The 23,172-nt window shown below is 34.8% G+C and overlaps 2 protein-coding genes across 4 annotated transcripts; both read right to left on the reverse strand.

Annotated features, from left to right (window-relative positions):
- Positions 1 to 2,114: 2,114 nt before the first annotated feature.
- Positions 2,115 to 11,063, reverse strand: LOC128227113 (heat shock 70 kDa protein 12B-like). Of its 3 annotated transcripts, none has more exons than XM_052937327.1 (12): positions 10,997 to 11,063; positions 9,458 to 9,504; positions 9,205 to 9,231; positions 7,713 to 7,757; positions 7,439 to 7,477; positions 6,979 to 7,041; positions 5,681 to 5,712; positions 4,965 to 5,111; positions 4,672 to 4,824; positions 4,249 to 4,467; positions 3,999 to 4,122; positions 2,115 to 3,524 (listed from the first exon to the last, which is right to left on the reverse strand). In XM_052937327.1, exons 2-12 carry the CDS (start codon positions 9,483 to 9,485, stop codon positions 2,491 to 2,493), a joined length of 1,911 nt encoding a protein of 636 aa, XP_052793287.1. In that variant the 5' UTR covers positions 9,486 to 9,504; positions 10,997 to 11,063; the 3' UTR covers positions 2,115 to 2,490. The 3 variants fall into 3 exon arrangements, with proteins under 3 accessions (XP_052793287.1, XP_052793290.1, XP_052793288.1); XM_052937330.1 differs by lacking the exon at positions 10,997 to 11,063 and adding an exon at positions 10,541 to 10,640 and having other exon boundaries at positions 7,439 to 7,474; XM_052937328.1 differs by lacking the exon at positions 10,997 to 11,063 and adding an exon at positions 10,541 to 10,640.
- A 2,068-nt stretch (positions 11,064 to 13,131) lies between these two features.
- Positions 13,132 to 22,297, reverse strand: LOC128227114 (heat shock 70 kDa protein 12A-like). The gene is made up of 11 exons (XM_052937331.1): positions 22,086 to 22,297; positions 20,333 to 20,381; positions 19,612 to 19,638; positions 19,403 to 19,456; positions 18,961 to 19,020; positions 18,392 to 18,423; positions 17,976 to 18,122; positions 17,531 to 17,683; positions 16,882 to 17,100; positions 14,980 to 15,103; positions 13,132 to 14,492 (listed from the first exon to the last, which is right to left on the reverse strand). Exons 2-11 carry the CDS (start codon positions 20,361 to 20,363, stop codon positions 13,462 to 13,464), a joined length of 1,878 nt encoding a protein of 625 aa, XP_052793291.1. The 5' UTR covers positions 20,364 to 20,381; positions 22,086 to 22,297; the 3' UTR covers positions 13,132 to 13,461.
- Between the last annotated feature and the right edge of the window lie 875 nt (positions 22,298 to 23,172).

Below are 23,172 nucleotides of genomic sequence, written 5' to 3' on the forward strand. Positions count from 1 at the left end.
AAGCGCTTCTATTATCTTTGAAGGTTACTGCACACGCTGACACATTAGCAGACGCCTCCATGTGACGCTCCGATTATTTTTAACATTTTTTTATTTGTTAATTTAGCATCGATCCTTGTGCCTTTAAAAGGGATATTGGTTAAAAATATGCGTCTTATATTATCAACTGTTTTATCAGGTGCAGACTGAAGAATATGGTGCACTGTAATAAAGGACATAATATTTCTTTTAGGAAATAAAGGTGTATAGCCGGGTTTCGATCTCTGGGGCATAGTCTACCTTTGTCTTCTCTTAAAATGATTAAAACCGGGCAAATCTAATTTTTGTTTTTTTGAACGTTAATGTTATCTATATCAGTATCCATCTATAATTAAGAAGCCTTGCAAACTTCAAACATGGCGGCTACACTTGGACTAATCAGAGGCAAATGCCACTTACACGATTCGGGACAGGAATAACCCTTTGGAAGCTTAAGGGAAGAAGAAATCTTCGCGCGGTATCATTTTAGGACGGTCACACTTACCTTTTGATGGATTTGTGTCAGGCGGCGGCACGATGATTCGCTATACCGCTATTGTTGTGTGTTTTGAGTTATATGCACTATTTGGGAACCGGCGCCTTGTAATTGACAGCTATTGACGCTTTGAACTTGAGCTAGAGAGCATTAAGTATCGTCTGCCGCCAGGTTTGACAGGTAATATTATCTGTGACAGACCTTTCTTATACCACCTCTCCGAAAAGCAGAGCCCAATGGTCTTTCATAAGACGGCAGAGTCTAATCCCGGCTGCCTCAGACCAAGGCTGACTTTTTTGTTTACAAGCCTACAAGAACCAGAACAAACAGTTCACACATTTCTCAGTAAAACAGCGAAGGTATCAACATTAAGCAAGAAGCACTTATAAGATTTTTTAAATGTTTTTTTTATAAATTGACTTCTAATTGCTTTCCTCAACAATTTTTTCTGTGAATACACATAAAATGTTCATCTAATAAGCCTAAAAACGGTCATCAAGATCACACTGACTAAACTGCCCTAAAATAATTATCATAGCGTCCTTTTTGAAGTGTCTGAGTCCATTAAAACATTCTTTTTATAGTAGCTGGACTCTGACCAAACAGCTCGGCTCCTCTCAATACAGCAGTTTTAGGCTTATTAAGGTATACAACTTCAGCGCGAAATTTATCATTTATACTTTTTAATATATTCACAATGGCTGAACTAAACTAAGAAGTCAATTTTGGCATCCTAAATGAGGTTTTCCTGCCATATCGGACTTCCACCTGTATATCGGTTCCATTAAACATCATCTTACCGTTCATATTATCGATCCCTTTTCGGTGTCTATTTCCTTGCCCTCAAAGCCGACATGTTGACTGTTTTGATCTGTCACATTTTCGAGGGAAAAAACTCCACTGGCCTTTTTGTCTGAAATGAGCTTTCGGTCGCGTTTGCTTTTGATATCTTCGGAGCAACTCGCTTTCTGCAAAACATCACCAATATGTTCCTGATCGATATAAACTTCACTAAATTTGGCAAGAAAGTGTTCTACCAATTAATCAGTTCCATCAAATTTTCTTGTAGATATCTTCAAGTCAGCCAATGTTTCCCAAACCTCTTTTAAGTGTTTTGTTATTAAGGATATAACCGTTGTCAAACCGTATATAACGATTAGCTTTTTTTTCTTCATCGTCCGCCCTGGCAGTTACTGACATCAGTGGTTTTCTATTTGCAACAATTGTCATTATCTCAAACAACATGGCTTTGGCACAGAAGCGGTGATTAGACCCTATACCGACAATCTAGATACGTTCGCTTATTTGCAATTTAAAGATGTTGATTGTCTTTTCGGTACCAATATTGCAAAGCATTCTGATTCATTTCTTCACAGCATAAACATTGTTTAGGATTCTTTTAGGGAACATGTTTTTAACACTGCAGGTAACTACAGATTGTACGATATTGTTTTGCAAAAGTTATAATATTAATAAATTAGACTGGTAGATTCATAAACTTTAGGTTTGAAAGGAAAGGAATAGATGAATTTCTTTTGTAAATCTTTATTAAATACCGATTACAGAAGTAATATACTTACATGTATGAAGGTAACTCACTAATAAAAACAGTTCGGACAAAATATTTAAGACCGGGAAAAGAATACTAAGAAATTAGTACAGGCAGTATATACACAAAAACGTACTGTAAACCTATATACCAAATCACAAGAAAACTATTCAAAAGTTATATATCTAGAAAAATAAATTTATTTCATTCCAACTGATCAACCATAAGTATTTTCGTTCGCAATCACTTTTCCGAACGTTGGTAATTTTTGGCTACATATCATATGTATATGTTGTATTTCATTACATTTTTGTGGTAAAAGTGGTCCTGTTAGCATGCTATAAATATATCAAGAATGTTTAGAATTGTAAGTGTTGACACAATACCATCAGTTACAAAAACAGTCTGCCAAGTCACACTTGCTGAACTAGCCTAAGAAGCCCATCCTGGCTTCTTTAATAGATTTTCCGTGTCCATCCCGGACTTCCACCTGTATCTCGGTTCCACCAAATATTAGTTTAACTTTGATTTCAAAGTCCCTCTTGCGGTCTGTATTCAATTCCACAAGCACCAAGCCGACCTGCTGACAGTCTTCATCCGTCACGTACTCGGGGCTTTCTTTTGAACTCGCGAACACCTGCAGGGCAGCGTGTGCCTGGTTATCTATAGTTGGATGATAGGTCATCTCTTTCATGTTTTGTCCGACAGTTATCTCTTGTCCAATGGTAACATGCTTTTCAAATATGTCATCACAATACTCGTGTCCGTCAATCACGATTCGTTTTTCTTCTGAATGTATTTCAGGCTTGAAACGGTTCATTGTTGCGATACCGTAGGTATACTTTGATACTCTAGTTTGAATTGCAGCAGGACTCTGACCAAACAACACGGCTCCTCTCATAACGGCGGTCCTTGGCTCTATAGGCGCTACAATTTTGTCCCCAAATGTTTCTTTCATTCTCGTCTGAAGGTATTTTGACTCTGAGAACCCACCAACTAGTACTATATAGTCAACATCGCCAATCACTTTTAAGAGAATTTGTGTTCTTTCGATAACTTGATCTATTGTTTTATCAAAGATCCATTGTCCTTTGTCTTTCGAAATGAACATTCTGCCGCGTTTGATTTCGATATCTTTATAGCATCCTGCTTTCTGCAAAGCATCATCAATATGTTCCTGTTCGCCAAAACTTTCCCTAAATTGCGCAGGAAAATTTACAACAAGTTGATCATTCCCATCAAACTTTCTTTTCGATATCTCAATGTCGGCCAACATCTCCCAAAACTCTTTCAAATGTTTTTCTTTGAAAGATTTAACTGCTGCCAAACCAAATATATCAACGAGGAGCTTTTTGAATTTTTCCTCTACGTCCGTCCCTCCAAACCCTCCCCCTTGTGGTATGTGTAACTCCTTCAATCCACCATCTTCAACTCTGTGGCACGTTATATCAGCAGTACCTCCTGCAAACAACAGTGATATATTGTACAATGAAACTAACAAAAGGCAATTTTACAGATCACAATACATCACGCCCGTGAAAAATAACGTTACGGGTAGTGCATCATTTCAAAACCCCGTTTGTTTTTTACTTCAGTGGTGTTCTCTGTTTTCAGAAACAAACATTCCTGCTTTCATTATCTCAAACGACATAGATACCTGTGTTCACTTTGACCTTTTTGTTCAGCCTATGACAACATCACTGGATATAATCTAGAGAGCGTGGTAAATATACAATTTCAACTACAGGTCAAGTGGCCAAACATAAACAAAGGTCCTGTTTAATGGCACAAAGCTATGTTCCAACAGACACTTGAACGGGAGACATACGACCCACGTGCATCAAAATATATTAACGGTCATAGAATTTCACAAAACAGTAAATCAATAGCTTAAACATGATTCATGTTTATACACATTTAAGAAGCCGTACTTACCACCGAGATCAAGAAGAATGTACCTCGTTCCTACTTTACCAACGCAAGGAAAGTCTTCTCGGCAATACACGGAAGCTGCTTCAGGTTCTAGCGCTAAAGAAAGCATTTCGTTCAATATCCCAGCCTGAAAGTCGGAATAAAATGAACAACAGAGCTATCGAGGTGTTGTTGCAAAGTGATATTAAATGCATGGACCATGATAAAGTTAAGAGCAGAAACGTCTTCAGAATTTCTGAATTAATTATGTGACCTTAGCAGCTGCTTTCCTCATGAACTGCTTTGCGGAATCCGTCCATATTGCTGATACTGTAAGAACCCAATGTATGTCACCCTCGAGAACGCCACTACCTCTCTCGGCGAGGTCTTCTAGAAGCTTCGTTTTGATGAATTGTATTGCACAGGCAAAAATGTCAATGGCGGGCATTTCTATTTTGTCTTGGAAGTCTTTCAGCGGTGTATTTTCTTTCAGCTAAAATAAAACGGACTGAAATATCAGACGACGTTCCCACGTATATGTCAGTATGGGAAATATCATTATACACTGGATTCGATGATATTTCATATAATAAGTTTTATTTCTATATAGTAGTTGACACATTGCCAAACGGGTACATTACAATATCTTCATTGAAATGCTCTAAATATATTCAGAATAAATCCATATTAACTATACCTCCTTTGATTGAAAAAGCGTCATTTTGAACTCCTTAAATAAGTACCATTCCCTATGGTTGTCCCGGTCTAATAGTTCTTTATACTTTTTCTGTGCTTCGTAGCCGAACGAATGAAATTTCTTATTCTGGTCAAATAGTAACACTGTTGGAACCTAAAATTATCATAGAAACTGACTTTAGATATGATTAATAACCCCTGTGCAAATTCCTATGGAAGCAGTAACGAATTGATAATACATTGTCTTTCACATGGTGTGATAAGTAATATGCAAAGATCAAGTATTGTATGTACCTTTGAAGACCCTTCCTCTGAGGTCATTGTGAACACTCTTGTATGGTCGTGTTTCGAAGAGAATGCATAGCCCGTGTATGTGGTACCAAAGTCTATGGCCGCACAGAACAACGCTGATCTCTTCACGCTGACCTCTCCATTGGATGTCTTCAATCAGGTTAATGAACAAACGGTAGTAGTAGCTTCAATATGACGCGAATTGCATACTTGTTTTTAAGTGTAATGATTTCAAAAATTAAATTTCCATTTTAAACTTCATATTAAAACTTAGTGATGCCTTGCTTGTATATCAATATATAAAAGATATGCATTACTTAGGGATGCAAAAGAATATTCGAATATTCGAATATTCGATCGAACGTTTGGTATTCGAATGTCAAAATCGGTATTCGAATATTCGATGTTTTTGTTGAATTAATAAATTAATAAACTTTTTTCCTACAACTGTCATCTTCGTCTGTCTTGTTTTTACAACGATGGACCCGTAATGCCAGAGGTGTGAACTTGATAACACTATACACGCGCCATATCGGATATATCGTCGGGAACTGGCTGTTAGACAAGTGAAATCCAACACATTCCAATTATTTTGGGAACATTTAAAACCGGCCTTTATACCAATGTGTTGTTTTTACTGCATTACAATTGATTTTGTTTGCGATTCGTTTCATCATTCTTACCATCAGCTATATATGTACTTGAAGACCTATACTTACACATGTTACTGTTCTATTTTCAAGGACTTCACCTGTGCAACAAAACAGATCATAGAGTTAGAGTTAGAAAAACGAATTATAACCTTGCAAATTTTATATTTTTATGCCATCACTTATAAGGGAGTTATATAGAGCATGCACTACTGTGGTGTTGCTCATATTTTCAAAAGAATGAGAGCTGGAGCTATGAAACTGCACAGGAATATTAATCATCATGTGCAGTTGATGACCAGGGTTATAGTGAGTTGCTGCCTCAAGTCAGAATAGAATCATGGTCATTGCTTACATAACAAATACATATAAATCATTAAATTTTGTTTCAATTCCATTTTCGATAAATATATTAGTTATCAATGATTCATGAAACTAAAGAGGAACGTATACCAGCATGTGAAAACGGGCATTTGGGGTTTTGTTTTTGGCTGTGCTCAGCAAAATTATGTCCCTTGATATACCAAAAATTAGGCATATAAAGCATTATATTTAGTATTACCAAAAGCATGCAAAAGTAAAGTACGATGTTTGTCTCTGCAAATGGTGATAGTCTGCTTGTGAAGATGTGCACCTGTGGTCAAGGTATAAGTCACTTTAACAAAAAGCGAAAAATAATAATTTATTTATTCATGTATTTAGCTACATTTAAATTACAGTGATGGAAGCATTGAATTTCGGTGGTTTTGATTTAACACTGGAGTCCCGAGTACTCACTAAAATCCCGAGAATAGTTCATATTAAAAAGGAGGGCATTCAGCCTCAAAAAGCACACGATTAACGGTTGATCTGTGTCATCAGCACTTAAACCTTTTGTATTAATTTATTGCGCCCTATATAATGTGCAAGTATATTTTACCAGTTTTTTTCAGTTTGTACCAAACCTTTTAGGCAAACAATGTTCATCCAACGTAAAACTTTTGTGACCAAATTTTATTTATTACCTTCAAAATGAGGTATTCGTTTAGGTTTAACGATGTATATTATTCTGGTTAAGATTGTATTATAAATGATAAATGTTACTGATATGTTGGTAGTGTTTGGTCATTATTTTATGGGGCCATCTTATTACGCACTTATCGTACGGTCGCTTTTTGTTAGCAAAATATCTGATTAGTTGTAATGTCCGTTTCAAACCAATAACTTTATTTGTCAGTTAAGGCAAATATTTATTTCATTTTGTCTGTAAAAGATTCAATTCATTTTGTGAGACTCACTATATAATTATTTTAATTTAATTAAATCTTACTTTATTTTGTCGCACACTTGTTCATAAGATGTCCCCAATAATTTCTGGCAAAACTTACTTGTCTCTTCTAGGCCGGGCGCACTTGGATGAAGAGAGTGGATGCTTTCTGGTGCATAGGCAACTGGAAAACAAACACATTTTAGTACGACTTGTTAAACGCATGTGTTTCGTATATAATAAGTTTGAACATACATATCATTTTTACTTTTTTATCGAATGATATGTTTCATAAAAGTGTTGTTTTTTTTATTCAACGATCATAATTGAATTATAAATGACTTTTGCTTTTACATATAGTAAAATGTGTGACGACCGTCAAAGTGACATTTTGATTATTAAAGTGCCATACCGTCAGAATGTATCTGTTCGTTTTACTATAATATATATTGTTACCAAAGTTTCTAATGTTTGAATGAGAAATGCTCTAGGCAAGGTAAGAACAACGCCATTGACTATTAACGTGGCACGGCTACACGATCCATATGGTATTGTAATACTACGCAGAAACATCAACCTACTTGTTTCATACAATGATTCTTCGGGCAAGGCCGCACCTGCTAAAAAAGGACGAATATAAAGCAAACACAAAACGTTCTACAGAGAGTCAGTATTCTACGTGTTTTTTTCCATAATGGAGGTTATTTTTTCTAATGAATCCCCGTAGATTATTCTCGGGGGTTCGGTGATTTTTCATAACAATGACTTTAAAATAGGTAAACAAAAAAATATGTGATGTACTAAAGCTATTATGTTGTGGTTTTTATATCATTTCCTGTTTCAAATTTGTTTTACCTGTATTTCTTCTGGAGTCATGAGGCAGTTCACTATATACATTATCTAAAATAGATAAGATAATTGTGCATAGTCATAACAACACCAGGGTGAATCATATTCTATGTTTCAGGGGCTCGTTTTATAAAACATCTTAGACGTATTTTTTTTATTTTCACAGATGGCAACAACCTGATCTTGTTCCTTACTTCAATTTGTTTTTAACACAGGCTTAATTTCAATACCCACGCGTATGAAGCAAAATAACAAAACTAATACATCTCAATGAAGTTTCATGATTGTAGGTCAATTATGCGCAGCACGCGACACAATATGTTCAGTTGTTGCTTATAAAGTTATAATGCAATGGAAACGACAGGGACACCCCTAGTAGCAAGTATTTTAAACGAATAAACTGTTTAGAAGCATACGATTAAGACTTAATAGACACAATAAAGTTTCATGGCTGTAGGTCAATAATGCGCAGCCCGCAACACAATGTGTTTAGACCATTGTTGCTTATAAAGTTATAATGCAATGAAAACGACAGGGACACGCCTAGCATTGTAAACGAAAACACTGTTTAGAAGCACATGGTTAAGACCTTGTAGACTCTCAATATCCAACCTAACCCGGTCCCAACATTTGTCACGATTTGTTTACGATCACCATGGACACAAACGAGAACGTCATGTACATACGAAGCAAATGCTTATAAATGTTTAGGTAATGCCTTTGAACGGTCAATGGAAACACCGAAAACACATGTATGCATAACTGGAGCTTGCATCAACTTCAAGACAATGGAATTGCTTAAAAGGCTTAATGGGAACTAATCAACTTACTTTAAGTACTAAACGGCCAAATACAAATATCACTTGCATTTCTGTTGCATAGTCAAGGGATGTAACTTTTTTAGACAGAGTGTAATGTCACAAAACTTGTTGTTATATAAAAAACACGCTTGCCAACATTCCTATGCAGTTTCATGAGTGCCATTTTTAAGAACCTATATGCGGCACTAACATTTTCAAGTGACGCAATTGTACGAGAAAGAGGCAAATCATTTATGTAAAGCATCAAGATAGATATATCTATAAATGGGTATACATACTGAGATCATTTCAATTCATGACTACAAAACGGATCCAGGGCATTACACATACATATGGTCAAAATCACACGAACCAAAACAATAACACATTTTATATGCATCACACTGAAACGGCTTTGGTCACGTTCATGAATGGAAACCGATTATAATTTATTATCAATAATATATGTATTACTTAAATTTAACCTAACGCAAGATAATATGTTGCGCCGTCTCTCAAATGAAAGTGTTATATTAGCTGACCGAATAAATAGTCATTTAGTGATTGTTCTTATGTATGAACCAAACATAATTGAGTGTTTTTTTAAGTTTATCTGAGAATATATGCCTTACTTATAATACGTCATTTACTGCCGATACTCGTGGAACTGTTTACAATTGTTCTAAGAAATGTCTTACCTCGCACAATATAAGGTTCTTGCGTCTCTGAAATTAATACGTGTTTTAAAAGAAGCATGCATGTAATGAACGTTTTTTATAAAAAAAAATGCTCGACGGAACATTATGACAAGAATTGTGCCAAATTCAAAGCATTACACTTGCCTGCTCTAAGAAGAGAATATAACAATACTATTTATAATAACACTAAACTTGTAAAATAAATATTTACACACTGATAGGAATAATGAAAAAGCTAGTGTAACATATTCACTTTTCTGGCGGCAGCATAATCCACCCATGGCCGGTATTTCTTATTGTCTGAAAAGATGAAATAAAAGGGGCAGCTTTTAAAAGATAGCATGCAGCCAATCGAAATAAGAATGCGTTCGTTTGGCCCGGTTCCAATGTAAATAAAAGAGTTTGCGAGTGGACTTACCTTTTCAATTTTTCAAGGTAATGAATGATCGGTGCTTTAAAAATGCACCAATACATTAATAAGATATCAAATAGAGTGCACCATCAATGGGCTGCTGGTCGACTTCACAACAACTATAACAAAAGTATTTGAACTAAGTGAAAACATAAGTTTTGGTATGGCCGTAAAAGCGATTTAATTGTGTTTGATGTTATTGCATGCTCTTCTGCGAAGAAAATGGGATCGAAATTGCCATTTATCGTATGTTGTTTAATACTCGTTACCATGCCAAAAAATCGTTTTCTTTTTCCTAAAAAACATGATTCCTCTTTCAATTATTCGTCAGGTCGTTTTACGTAATTTAAACTATCAAACATTTGGCTTTTGTTATATCAATCCTGAGATAGTTTGGATTCTTGCTTTGACAATGAAAAGGGTCACATATGTACATATATATGAGGAAAGTCCGAAATTCGATTTCGCAAATTGTTAACGTCCGAATGGTGTACACATTGTTTACTCCTTTAGCTTATCAACTATCATTTATAAATAAATGTGAATACTTTCGGGGTTGAAAAACTTTTTTTGTGATATACTTCGAAAAAAAATCATTATACGCATGTGAAAGGACAGGCGCACTGCTTAAAATCATAAATTTGAAAAAAAAAAACATAGTTTTAGTTCGGAATTCTTTAATTAAGGCACATGGTTGATTTATCCAAACATATCAAGGGTTTTCACAGAGACAGGCTCATAAAGTAAAACTAGTACCGTTACGTACCTAATGTATACATTTATGTAATAATTAATAACTATTATATACTGTACTTACATACAGGTATCACAGCCGAAATGCTGGTGATATATAGCTAACTATTGTATCTAAATATAATATCTAAATATAACATAAATATATTTAATTATCGTTAATTACATTACCAAAATAGTCACGTCCAGTTACAATGGTTTGGAATAGATTCAATAAATATCATTTTATCCAAAATTCAAAACCATGCTTTAATTATCACGTAGCTGTTCCTATTCGACTTCCTTGTTCACAACAGATAAGAAAATGAAACACAATGAAACACCGCTATCTCGACGATATCAAACGTTTGATCAGATGTTAGTTTACTATCGATTGAATTTGAATCTATATATGTTTCGTTTTCCGAAAAAAGTACCTGCAAATAAAAAACTGGTGGAGTTAACATTAAAAAGTATCAAAACTCTTAGGCACCTATTTCTATCTTGTAGATATATACCACAGACATCGATGTCTAATTGGTTCTGGTTCGGATATAATGTGTTTAAATGTTACATTCGACTGTTAACGAAAATGTTCATTGCCATATTTAATCATTTTATATAAAAATTTAAGCAAAACTGACTTACCAAAGTGATAACATCGGCATCCGAAAAAAACAGTATTATAACGCCCAAAACAAACATAGTCTAAAATATTTATAGGCAAGGTAAAAGAAGATAAGCTTTATCTAACCGGATGATTGATACGGTCTGATACGACATGTCCGTAATACCCTGTCAATACATAAATATTTTTGATAAGAGACGATGAATTGGAAAATAAAGTATGTGTGTCGTTCTTCTGGATTCTTGTCACACTGATACTTGCTATGTAACTTTTATATTGATATACCATAGACTAGAATATTTCCTTTTTCGGTTGTCCTTGCTCCTTGTGCCTCTAAACAGGTTGGTTTCATGTTCGGGTATTGTACTTGTATTTCTTAATGTTTCCATTTCCTTACATACACCGTGATGTGAAAACGATTTTTTACAAATGCAACGAATGTTGATGAAAGTTGGCTTAGCTAAGTGACATGTGCAACCATTTGCAATCATAATACTCTATAACTGAAAGAAACATGCAGGAGAATCAACCGATTTCTGATACGAAACATACGTTGTCGCTGGTAAGTATTGATTCCATGTCTAGTTTATAATTTATTAAACCCGCTCCTATCTATCCTTTGTGGGGGGTTTATCCGACTTTGTGTTATAGATGATGTACCATACTGAATATTATACGGCCTGTTTGATATTATGATAGGAGACAATTTCAGGCAAGTCCCCATCTACACCAGAGGAATTACACTGATATTTATGTTGCCTTTCAAATCCGTTGAATGTATTTGCTCCTCCATGACAAACTCTAGCAGCTTTTGGACCAGCTTACCATCATCGACAGCGTTGATAGCAGTAAGATCTCGGAATGACGTTTAAATAGATTATTGTTTAACCTGCAGTGATCAATCTACCATGCCACTGAAACACTTTTGAGTTGTACCAAGATGGCACTGAATGCGGATCCATGATTTGATGTTAGAGGGGGCGTTACTTATGGGTGAATCGTTTGACTAGCGCCCCTACCTCAGAGCCAAAATTAATTTGGTTTAAAACGTTGACAGGGAGTAAGGGGGAACAACATAAAGAAAGTTTCAACAGGTTCTAATCCGAAATGTGGCATTTTGGGCATTCTTTAATATTTGTCTTCGTATATTGAAGTAAAAAGTAAACTTGGGCAATTTTAGGGGAGGGAGTGCGCCCATGATTCCGCTAGTGGAATGAGATACATTACATGTATGGAAGAGGGATTGTTACCAGTAGTGGCGTAGGATTGATAACATGAGTAGCTTAGAGACGATATTTGCTTTGTTTTTAAAGAAACATATCATGTACCTGTTAAAAACCATTTAGGTTTTTGTTTTGTATATTTTCAGGACATTGTTATATTCAACTGATCACTATGATTTAATGACAATGGAAAGCTTGATATTAAGTATTATTTACTACATGTACTTATTGTAAATATTAAACAGACAAATAAAACATAAAAATTATAACGTCATTTGTACATCTTTTGTTGATCAATGGAAAACATTGGTATTGAGTTTGATGTGTATGTTTCTAACTGAAAGAGAGCTGAAGTTTACTGTAAAGAAATATCGGATAACTAAAAAGATCAGAAATATTTCTTAAAAAAAACATTAAAATGTGTAAGATATCTACTGTCTACTTGGTACATGCACGACACGAGAACCTAAAATCAACTGAAAGTTAAAAATCATTGTCTTGTAGGGTAAAGAACCTCAAATTTATTGAATGACAGTATCATCAAAAGTTAAGACAACGTCAATTGCTTAAGGCATATACTGTCCATTGTTTTTAAAGAGGAAGCGTTTACGATCAACGAAAATACCAGCTCCTGATGAACAATCTTCACTGCAATGCGCACTATTTGTGAATGGTTACCATATAGAAATAATACTTCTTTGATGCAGGGGGCAGATATTTGTTGTTTATAACTCATATCGCTCAACTTTACCAATTAAGTTCCTGACATCTAGTTTTTGAGATATAGCAATTTAGTAGACATCTATATTGTAGATGAAGTATGAGTAACTACAGCTTATAGGTGAACATTAAACCGGCGTCCTTAAATCAGAATTGCATGAAATTGAAGAATTCATTGGGTTTTGAAACAAAGGCACGGGAAACCCCCGCAATCTAATATTTATTTTTATTCATACGATGTACCAAATCTCAGATTTTTAATAACATGAGTATTTTTTTCTAATAATTGTTTAATAATAGAGGCACTCGTATTGCCTTTTTTCAGTTTGGTGGAATTTGTCTGAGACCTTAAATGTTCATCTAGTCCTAATAAACCTATATTTGTATGCGTGTTTTTGCTACTATTTACATAAATGCTTTGAATTTTGTTGCATTAAGGTAATCGTATCAGCATGCTCAAAATATATTGAGATTAATCAGGAATCAAATGCTGTCTAAATACACTACGAATCACATAATTCACCCAGGTTACACTGGCTTAACTAGCCTAAGAAGTCCATCCTCGCGTCTTTAATCAAGTTTCCGAGTCCATCCCGAACTTCCACCTGTATCTCGGTTCCACCAAATACCAGTTTTACTTTAATTTCAAAGTTTCTGTTGCCCCCTGTGTCTATTTCCACAAGCAACAAGCCGATCTGCTGACATTCTTCATCAGTCACGTACTTGGGGTTCTCAGTAGAGCTCGCGAACACTTGCAAGACAAAATGCGCCTGATCATCTATAGTTGGATGATAGGTCATCTCTTTCATGTTTTGTCCGACAGTTATCTCTTGTCCAATTGTGACATGCTTTTCAAAGATGTCATCGCAATAATCATGCCCATCAATCACGATACGTTTATTTTCTGAATGTATTTCAGGCTTGAAATGTTCCATAGTTGCGATACCGTAGGTATACTTTGATACTCTTGTTTGTATAGCTGTAGGACGCTGACCAAACAACACGGCACCTTTCATAACAGCAGTTCTTGGTTCTGTTGGCGCTACAACTTTATCCCCAAATTCCGCTTTCATTCTGGTTTGAAGGTATTTTGACTCTGAAAACCCGCCAACTAATACTATATAGTCAACATTTTCAAGCACGTTAAGAAGTGATTGCGTTCTTTCGATAATTTGATCTATCGTTTCATCAAATATCCATTGTCCTTTGTCTTTTGAAATATGCATTTTGCCGCGTTTTATTTTGATGTCTTCAGAGCAGCCTGCTCTCTGCAAAACGTCATCGATACTTTCATGTTCTCCATATATTTCATCAAGTCGCGCAGGAAACTTTACTATCAGTTGATCATTCCCATCAAATTTTCGTTTGGACATCTCAAAGTCGGCCAACATTTCCCAATACTCGTTCAAGTATTTTTCTTTAAATGTTTTAACTGCTGAACCAAAAATATCTACGAGGAGTCTTTTAAATTTTGCGTCCACGTCCGTCCCTCCAAACCCTCCCCCTTCCGGTATTTTTAACTCCTTTAGCCCACCATCTACAACTTTGTGACATGTTATGTCCGCCGTACCACCTGGAAACAACACTTTTGGATTAGGAAATAAAACTCATTCAGAGACGCAAGCTACGTGTAAAAAATAACGTCATGGTTCGAGAATTATTCAATGATGAAGAATTAAACAAAGCATTACGTATATCAAGACTGAGGCATGCCTTCTTGTTCATATGTTAAGCCTCATCGGGAGTTTAAGCTTTCGGCCTTTTTTAAACCAAAATCTAAAGGCGAAAGATTTGGGGGTTTTTAGATTAAATGTATAACAGTAATGAGTAGCGGGAGAAGCTCAAATTTAGTTGTATATGGACCTGATTTCTTCATGATTTTCTTTGGTGACATCGACATTTCTATACACAATTGTTGTATAGAAAATTAAAATAATAAAGGTACTGTTGTTTTTCCAGTCGGAAAGGTAAGCTTTGATAGTCAATTTAGTATGGCTTCGAAGTTAAATGACCATCTTAACGATATTAATTATTATATATATGAAAAAACGTGTACTTACCACCGAGATCAAGAAGAATGTATCTCGTTCCTACATTACCAACACAAGAAAATGTTTCTCTGCAGTAAACGGAAGCTGCTTCTGGTTCCAGCGCTAAAGAAAGCATTTCGTCCAATATACCAGCCTGAAAATCAGTATTTCATATATATAGACAAACGAGAAGGCGACGAGTTCCCTGAAATATACATAGTAAATTATATGTAAAACAATAGCCACCGCAACCGGGAAATGAACTCGGATCGGTTTGCCGTAGCCATTATACTACTGCTACGACACGTTCTCTGCTACACAGGTAATATATTTGCAGAGCTATTTTTAGCTCGTAATTTCAGATGACGTTTTAAATTTAGATCGCGACTTTATATGTTAGACTTGGATTTTTACTCTTATCCCCGACAAATTAGTCAATGACCTGCACGTGTATAGATTTTAAATTCATCATGCAGACGGTAAACAAACAGAAAATAAAAAAAGAGACACGCCCCATGAAACAAACATAGAAAATGCGCAGTAAAAATGGCACTGTCTCAGTTGTCTAATGGTTATTGCAATGGGTCGGCAATCAAGCGATCCAGAATCGATTCCCGGATTTCCGTCCCAAATATCACAAAAACACTTCAGTCAAGTCTCAATCTCCAACTCAACTCATGTGTTACACTATTAAAATGTACATTCTCTCATAGAATATGGTGATTTAATACTTTAGTCAAGAACCAAAACAAAACTATTCTACAGCAATTAATGTAATTGAGTACAGCTCATTTTTCTTAAAAAAGTATGTGATTTTACTCTATTTTAAGTGTTTTCATGACAAATCAAATCAAGGTATTTATCAACACATTCTATCAGAGAATATCCTTTTAAAAACTGTAAAAACGTATTCATTTTCTTTTTGATACCTTTTAATGTTATGAGGCAAAATGAGTTCAGATTGAGATTGATACAGTAAAACTGCGGTCGTTCGAACAGGCGGTCGTTCGAGAACCGGCGGTCCCTCGAGGTCGGAGCTTGGTCCCGAACATTTATTTACTATTTTCATATAAAGTATACTGACTCTGCATCGAAACCTAAGTAGGTCGAGGAGTCGAGGACAAAAGCCGGTCCCAAGTACACAAATCATGTACAAAACCTTATGGCTCCCTCGAGGTCATAATTTCACACTTTATCCTGAACGCGCGTTCCAAAATAAACAAACAATTGCTAGGTGTTAAAATGTTTGCAGGTGAAAGTAAATTTGATAAGGTGTGACAAACCATTTATCAATGTTTACGCATGGCCGATGATAGTTGATAAGGACGTTTGCGAAGATAATTATAAGTTTGAACAGTTTTGCGAGAAAGACAAGATGCGCCAATCATCAATCCTTGTTTTTTTTTGCGAATATTAAATCTTACTAAAGCCATAATATGTACTGTCATATTTAAATGTGGCTTGTTCAGAAAAAGTGCTTTTCGTAAAAATAAACATAACTATTTATTAATCTATAATTATTTTTTTTCTGTTACACTTTGTATACGACAGCTTTTGAACATATGAGCGATTTCCACAACGCAACACATGATCGGTGTCGTAGTAAACAGTCGGTTTGACGACTTTAAACTTAAAAAAAAAAACACTGAAAGATATTTCATAACAGGCTGGAAAATTGAAACTCGGGTCTTTCGAAACATCGGTTCGGACCCGGGCATCCTCGAGCGATCGCAGTTTTACTGTATTTGACTTTAATTAAGCAAATATATATGGCATAGGGACCCCGAGGCTGAGGCTAATGTTCTACTCATATTTTTTCCATATATACAAAATCAACAGCTTTGATGTTTTTAATATAGAAATATTTGATTGTAAATACAAGCATAAATTCAAATCGGGAATATGTCTGAAAAATTAAGTTCATGTTGATACCTTTGTAGCTGCATTTCGCATAAACTGTTTTGCGGAATCATTCCATATTGCTGGGACTGTGAGAACCCAATGTATGTCACTCTCGCAAACGACATTGCCTTGCTTGTCGAGATCTTCTAGGAGCTTCTTTTTAATGAATCGTATTGCACTTGAAAATAGTTCAATGGCGGGAAGTTCTATTTTGTCTTGAAAATCTTTCACTGGTGTATTTTCCTTAAGCTAAAGAATAAAATAGACACAGTTATAAACACGGCCGGTAATCATTGGAGTCACAACATATTGTTATACGCTAAAAATGCCTCAACTCGTCTTCCATTTGTATTGTCAGTGAGTTGAAACGTAACGTTAAAGGTGAGAATGGTATTTGAAAACTCACATTCACATACATCCATTCCCACCTAGTATTAACTAAGTGTTTTGTTAGAGCATTTTAACGCATAACGACATTCTGTGGTCCAAATGACCGTCTGCCAATACAAAAATACTAGTATGTTAGTTAGTAAGGAAATGTTTCATACTGCAATGCATTAATGATATTTCATACAAATAGTATTATGTTCATACTCAAAGCTTGTACTGCCTTCGCTTGTGACACTCGGAGTTTGTCTGTGAAATGTTTCAAATATATCTCGAATACAATCTGACATACCTCCTTTGTTTGAAAAAGGGTCATTTTGAATTCCTTAAACAGGTACCATTCCCTATGGTTGTCCCGGCTTAATAGTTCTTGATACTTTTTTTGAGCGTCGTAGCCGAACGAATGAAATGTTTTGTTCTGGTCAAATAGTAACACTGTTGGAACCTGACAAAAGAATGATCAAATAGCTTAATTAGGAACGTCTCCTTATCCATGTATAAATATTATCATTCGATTACTTCGTAAACAACAAAACTATTTTTGAATATTGTTTGATTTTATCAATCTACCTTATAAAATAGAGGATGACACATTAAGATGATGAATGTTCTATCAATACCAAGTACCCATGCTCTGTATAATACAGTCGCCGGTTATGCTTAAGGCCGCTGTACATTGAAAATGCTTTAAGCTTTATTCGAGTTGTACCGTTACACATGTATTGATACTAACGTACCTTTGAAGACCCTTCCTCTGAGGTCATTGTGAACACTCTTTTCTGATCGTGTCTCGATGAAAATGCATAGCCCGTGTACGTGGTACCGAAGTCTATTGCAGCACACAACAATGCTGATCTCTTTCGGCTTATCTCTGCATCGGATGGCTTAATTAAAAAAAAACAACATCCATACGGTAGAGTGTTGATTAATTATGGTGTAATTTAGGATACCTTTTTTTGAGGGGGGGGGGGGGGTCTCATTTTTTGTGGTCAAAATATAGAGGAAATTAAGTACATAATAAACATGTTAATGAGAATGAAGATATGACTCTAATGATTTCAATCAGCATATGGACTTTTATTTTTTGATTCTGTGTTAAACATTTTAAATGTAAATGCATGATACAATCGCCGATGTTCGGTACTGTACTTACACAGGGAACTCCTCTGTGTCCTTGGTCGTCGCCTACGGAACAAACCATCAGGGTTAAGATGCATGACAGAGCATCATACATCAAATAATATCAAAACAGCAATGTTTTTTATCAACATATTTTTAAAAAGCCATTGAGGCAAAAGATAAGTGGAAATTTAAATTCAAACTATTTAAAGTTAATCTCTGAAGACAACAAAAAGTGTTTTCACCAAAATTTTGTTGATTGTATTCAATCGGTTTGTTTGTACTTGTTCCTTTATGGTCAACTTGCATATTTATCAAGAGAAATTCAATTTCATACTACAGTGGTTTTTTATATTATAAATAAGTTTTCGTTTAAACTAGAGCCGCTTTTCTCGAAATATCTTAAGCATAACAGGCTAAGGTAACTTATTATATTAAGCCTAATTATATGATTTGCATAACAACCTAATATATTTTTTTTCTTTTAGATAAACTCCTTTAAATGTCTCAACATTCTTGAAAAAATACACAAATTATGTCACAACACAAATGTATTAAGGACTTAATTTTGGTAAAAAATAATGGGGTCTGTTAAGCATTTACTTGTCTGTTCAGGGCTGGACAAACTTGTGTAAAGATTGGCTCCTCCTTGTTCATAAGCAACTGAAAAATGCGTTATCAAATAAGAAAAGTCCGAATATATGGTGGATTCAATGACCTACTGTTTTTTTTAAAGGAAATACTTCTCAGAAATAAAGCATTTTTTTACAAACGATGTCATTCTCGAAAGCAATGCTTTTAAAATAAAATCATCCTTTTGTCCTCCAGGAAGATATGTGGCTGTCTAAAGACCGAAAACATAGAAAACAGATCAATGAAGTACTTAAAGAAAATGCTAGAGTTTATTTGGCGATAAATAATGATAATTCTTATTGTTGAAAATACATAATGATGCACGAACTTGATGATCATTAAAACTTGTATGTCTTCTAACATATTAAAGTTATATTGTTTTTATTGCTGACATTAAGCTCTTCATTCTTACCTCCAACTTCACCCGATACACCATTTTTAAAATGCAGCACATCATAATGGTCATCTAAAACATATATTGACGTACCTTTGTTAATTTAAATTAAGTTTTAATGAATAACTTAACTTGAGCGTTAATTTTAGTTAGTGTAACAGATGTTCGCATAAGGAAACAAATAATAATAAACTCTGAAAACTATATGCATTTCATGAAAATCTTACCTGACGCAAGTTCACGCTGTGGCGTCTCTGAAATGTTGCAAATTCCATATAGTCAAGTCAAGGAAATTGTTGAATTGGTAATAAAAAGCCGCCGGACCAAAATACACAGCAAAAAGCATAAATGTGCATACGAAGCATGAGAATTTGTACTAATGGGATGTATATACAAGCATATCAAATATTTTAAACGGGATTACTTCCCTTCAACTATAATGTTATGCATAACAAAATATAATAGCAATAAGTAGCATGTGCGTTGTCGTACATCACTTTATATTTTACACATTCACAGTCTAAAACAGAACACATGAAGAAAACAGATATTTCTTATTGAAATATTTTCTTTAACATTCTGACGTGTTGTAATGGTTTAAGGTTATTTTTACGTATTTACAAAAATAAGTGGGTAAGTGCAACGCCTGCCGCATTACTATCTATTTTTAAATGCATTCTTATAACCCTTTTACCAGCTTTGTGGTCGAGATTATATGTCATCTACTGGCCCAACCCCTGTTTAAATGTACTGTTTTATCTGATTAAAATCAATAACGGTTGACTGCTGATTTCCCAAAATAAATCAAGCGTAGTTTTGAATGATACCCCCATGTCATGGGAAAAACATAGTTTCGACCCATATGAGATATAAATCTTCATCGTTAATGATTAAATGATAGGAATATTGAACGTTAAAACTATATAAGAAGCGCCTTTTCACTCTCACCTGATTTCTTGTGGCAGCAAACTCCGCCCATGCTGTTTGTCGTTACTGTCTGAAATGTGTAGGGTGACTTTCATTGGTAATTGTTTACGGAATCAACAAAAGACGTTGCCGAAATAAGTTCGTGTATACAACGTGATAAATTGCGTCATAAATGCTTCGTCGGAAGGCAATATTTTGCTTCAACTGAAGATTTTTAACAAAGATAAATGTACTATTTCTTCATCATATTAGATGTAACATGGCGTAATCTACGCCGCCTACATACCACTGCATTCGGTCTACTACTAGAGTTTGATTAAGAGTTTAGCTTCTTAAAACACTTCGACAAACCTTTTCTCAAAACCACCGCCCGATGTAACACTGTCATAACGTTATTTTGTAAACAGATTTGTCGAAGGAAACTAATTACCTAATCAAACGCTAGCAATAAAACGAAAGACGGGCTCTTTAAGCGGACTAAACTGCCCGTTGTTTTATTTCAAATGGTGAAAAAAGAAAAGTAATCTTTGGTATCAGTCTTCATTCGAAGCCAAATCCTGCCTTCTGGCGTAGCATTTGTGACGTAATTTATCATGTGGTATATACACACTTGAAATAGGCGCTTTATATACAAATGCTTTCCTTTGAATCGGTAAGGAGCAATAAATATAACTGTTATCAGTTGGTAATTTAAAGCATGTCTTTATGTTATGTAAAGACACTTGATTAAATTATTTATACTTACAAGTTTGTTTAACGAAATCTCAAATTGAACTTCCTTGATTTCACGATGCAATACCTCTATCTCTAAAGTGGTTTGTATTGAACTCAGGTTGATAACACGAACTGATTGTTTAAGGATTATTTTATACGTTTTTTCATTGTGTATACGATAACGTCGAACTTTGCGATACATTTTGCAAATAAATAACAAGTCATTTTGAAATGCATTGAAAAACATGAACTTCTTATCAACTTCTGGGTATGTTGAACTTAGATAGTTGAGTGTTATTCATTGTTTCCCTTCATACTTTTAAGTTTTAAATATAAGTCCTTATCGTAGAAAGTGTTTAACGGGTTGTTGTAATAAAAAGAGTCATGATGAGTTCATTTTCTTTAATAAGAACATCGATATTTGATATTCAACGTATATATAATGTAAAAGCATTCTTTTAAACTTTTCAAACTGTCCTTTTTCCTCGATTGTTAGTATTTTTGGTGTTTACGTTCAGAACGCTATGGCGGTTGAGTGTTTACTAGCGACTGGTTGAACATTGCAATGGACTTGGTTTGACATCAACGAAAATTCCAAACTGCGTACAATTATATTTAAAGCATACGTACACAATGATCGAAAAATACTTCAACTAAGTAATATTATACTTCATGAATTTTGAATATTTTGTTTAAAATGAGTATATTTGTTGTTTTTACTCATATAACAAGTGAAATGTTTCAATGGCACATGCATTTGAAAAAAATAAAATCAGAACTGAAATTAAGCCTACGTGCAGGTCATACTATGTACTCTTTTTTCATTTTTTCAACATTTATCTCAGTACATTACACAATGAAATACGAGTGAAAATATCATATACCGTGTTCTTGGATCATTTCGAGTTCCACGATTTACAACATATACGTATATTAGTTTATGGGTCTTCATTCCAACCTTGAAAATCTAGTAAATCTTATACACACAAGTATGATATCATTACCTCGAACGTTTGTTTTTTTTTTACAGTTTTATTTACAAATAAAGAAAATCGCTTACCACAGTAGCATCCTTTCATACGAACCGTCAGCAATATTTCGCTCAGATGTTTTAAATACTCGAATAGTGTCCGTAAGAATTATGGCCAATGTATACAAGAGACAAAAATGGCGATCGCTTTATCTATTTAGCGCGATAACAAATCTTCCATCTGATTGTTTGCCATGCATCGTCTAATGCGTGTCCTTGGTATGTTATGTTTGCACGCTGTGTGTTTCTCGTATGCTATGTCTAATCATTGTTCATTTTAACAGGGTCAATATTATTGTTCAGCTACAGGGTTTCTCCCATACTTTGATAAGATTAAGCTTTTGCGTTTTATCTTTATTATGGATTGTTGGTATAAGAGTGAGTTTTGTGCACATAAACTGGTTTAAACCCACAGTAAATTTACATTTTACTGCTTGATCGTTCCAAGGCGGTACCTAACAATTCTTGATAAACATACATAGTTTTTTATATATAGTATGTATGCACTGTGTTGTATGTGGAGTTCTGTGCTGTTCTTTCATGTTTCTTGTTTGTGATTTTATGTTCTATGTTTTTGGCGTTTACCCAGTGCCATTAAAACGGGGATTATGTTTAAACTTTTTGCTACTGAGCTTGTTTCTGTAGTTTTTTGCATAAATATTGCCATTGAATTAATATTGCATCCATTTGATAGGATAACGAGTACTGAAATATAAAATGTGTCTGTCGAGTATCCATATTCCTCGAACCCAAGTACTATACATGGTATGCCTATGTTTACAACGTTTTTCTTTTCAGAACTAGCACATCCCTTTAAAATTCGACAATGCTTTGGTGACCTGCACATAAAAAGTTTCGGCGAATAAGAAAACCCTAAGCGATAATAACCTGCATAAGTAAATTAATGCAAAATCTGTTAACGATCTAGCACAGGACGAGACAATCTGTTTGGCAGTTTCCATTTGGTCAAGTCATTGTATTTGGAAAAAATCGAGTGGCATGGACATTTTGTTGTGAAGACTTACAATTATGTCACACGCATACGATAATGATTTCGAGTGCACCTCATTGAGAACAGTTAATAGGTGGTCAAGGATCGCGTCGAAGTTCATCTGAT

This window comes from Mya arenaria, chromosome 3 (assembly GCF_026914265.1).
Source record: "Mya arenaria isolate MELC-2E11 chromosome 3, ASM2691426v1".
Lineage (NCBI taxonomy): Eukaryota > Metazoa > Mollusca > Bivalvia > Myida > Myidae > Mya > Mya arenaria.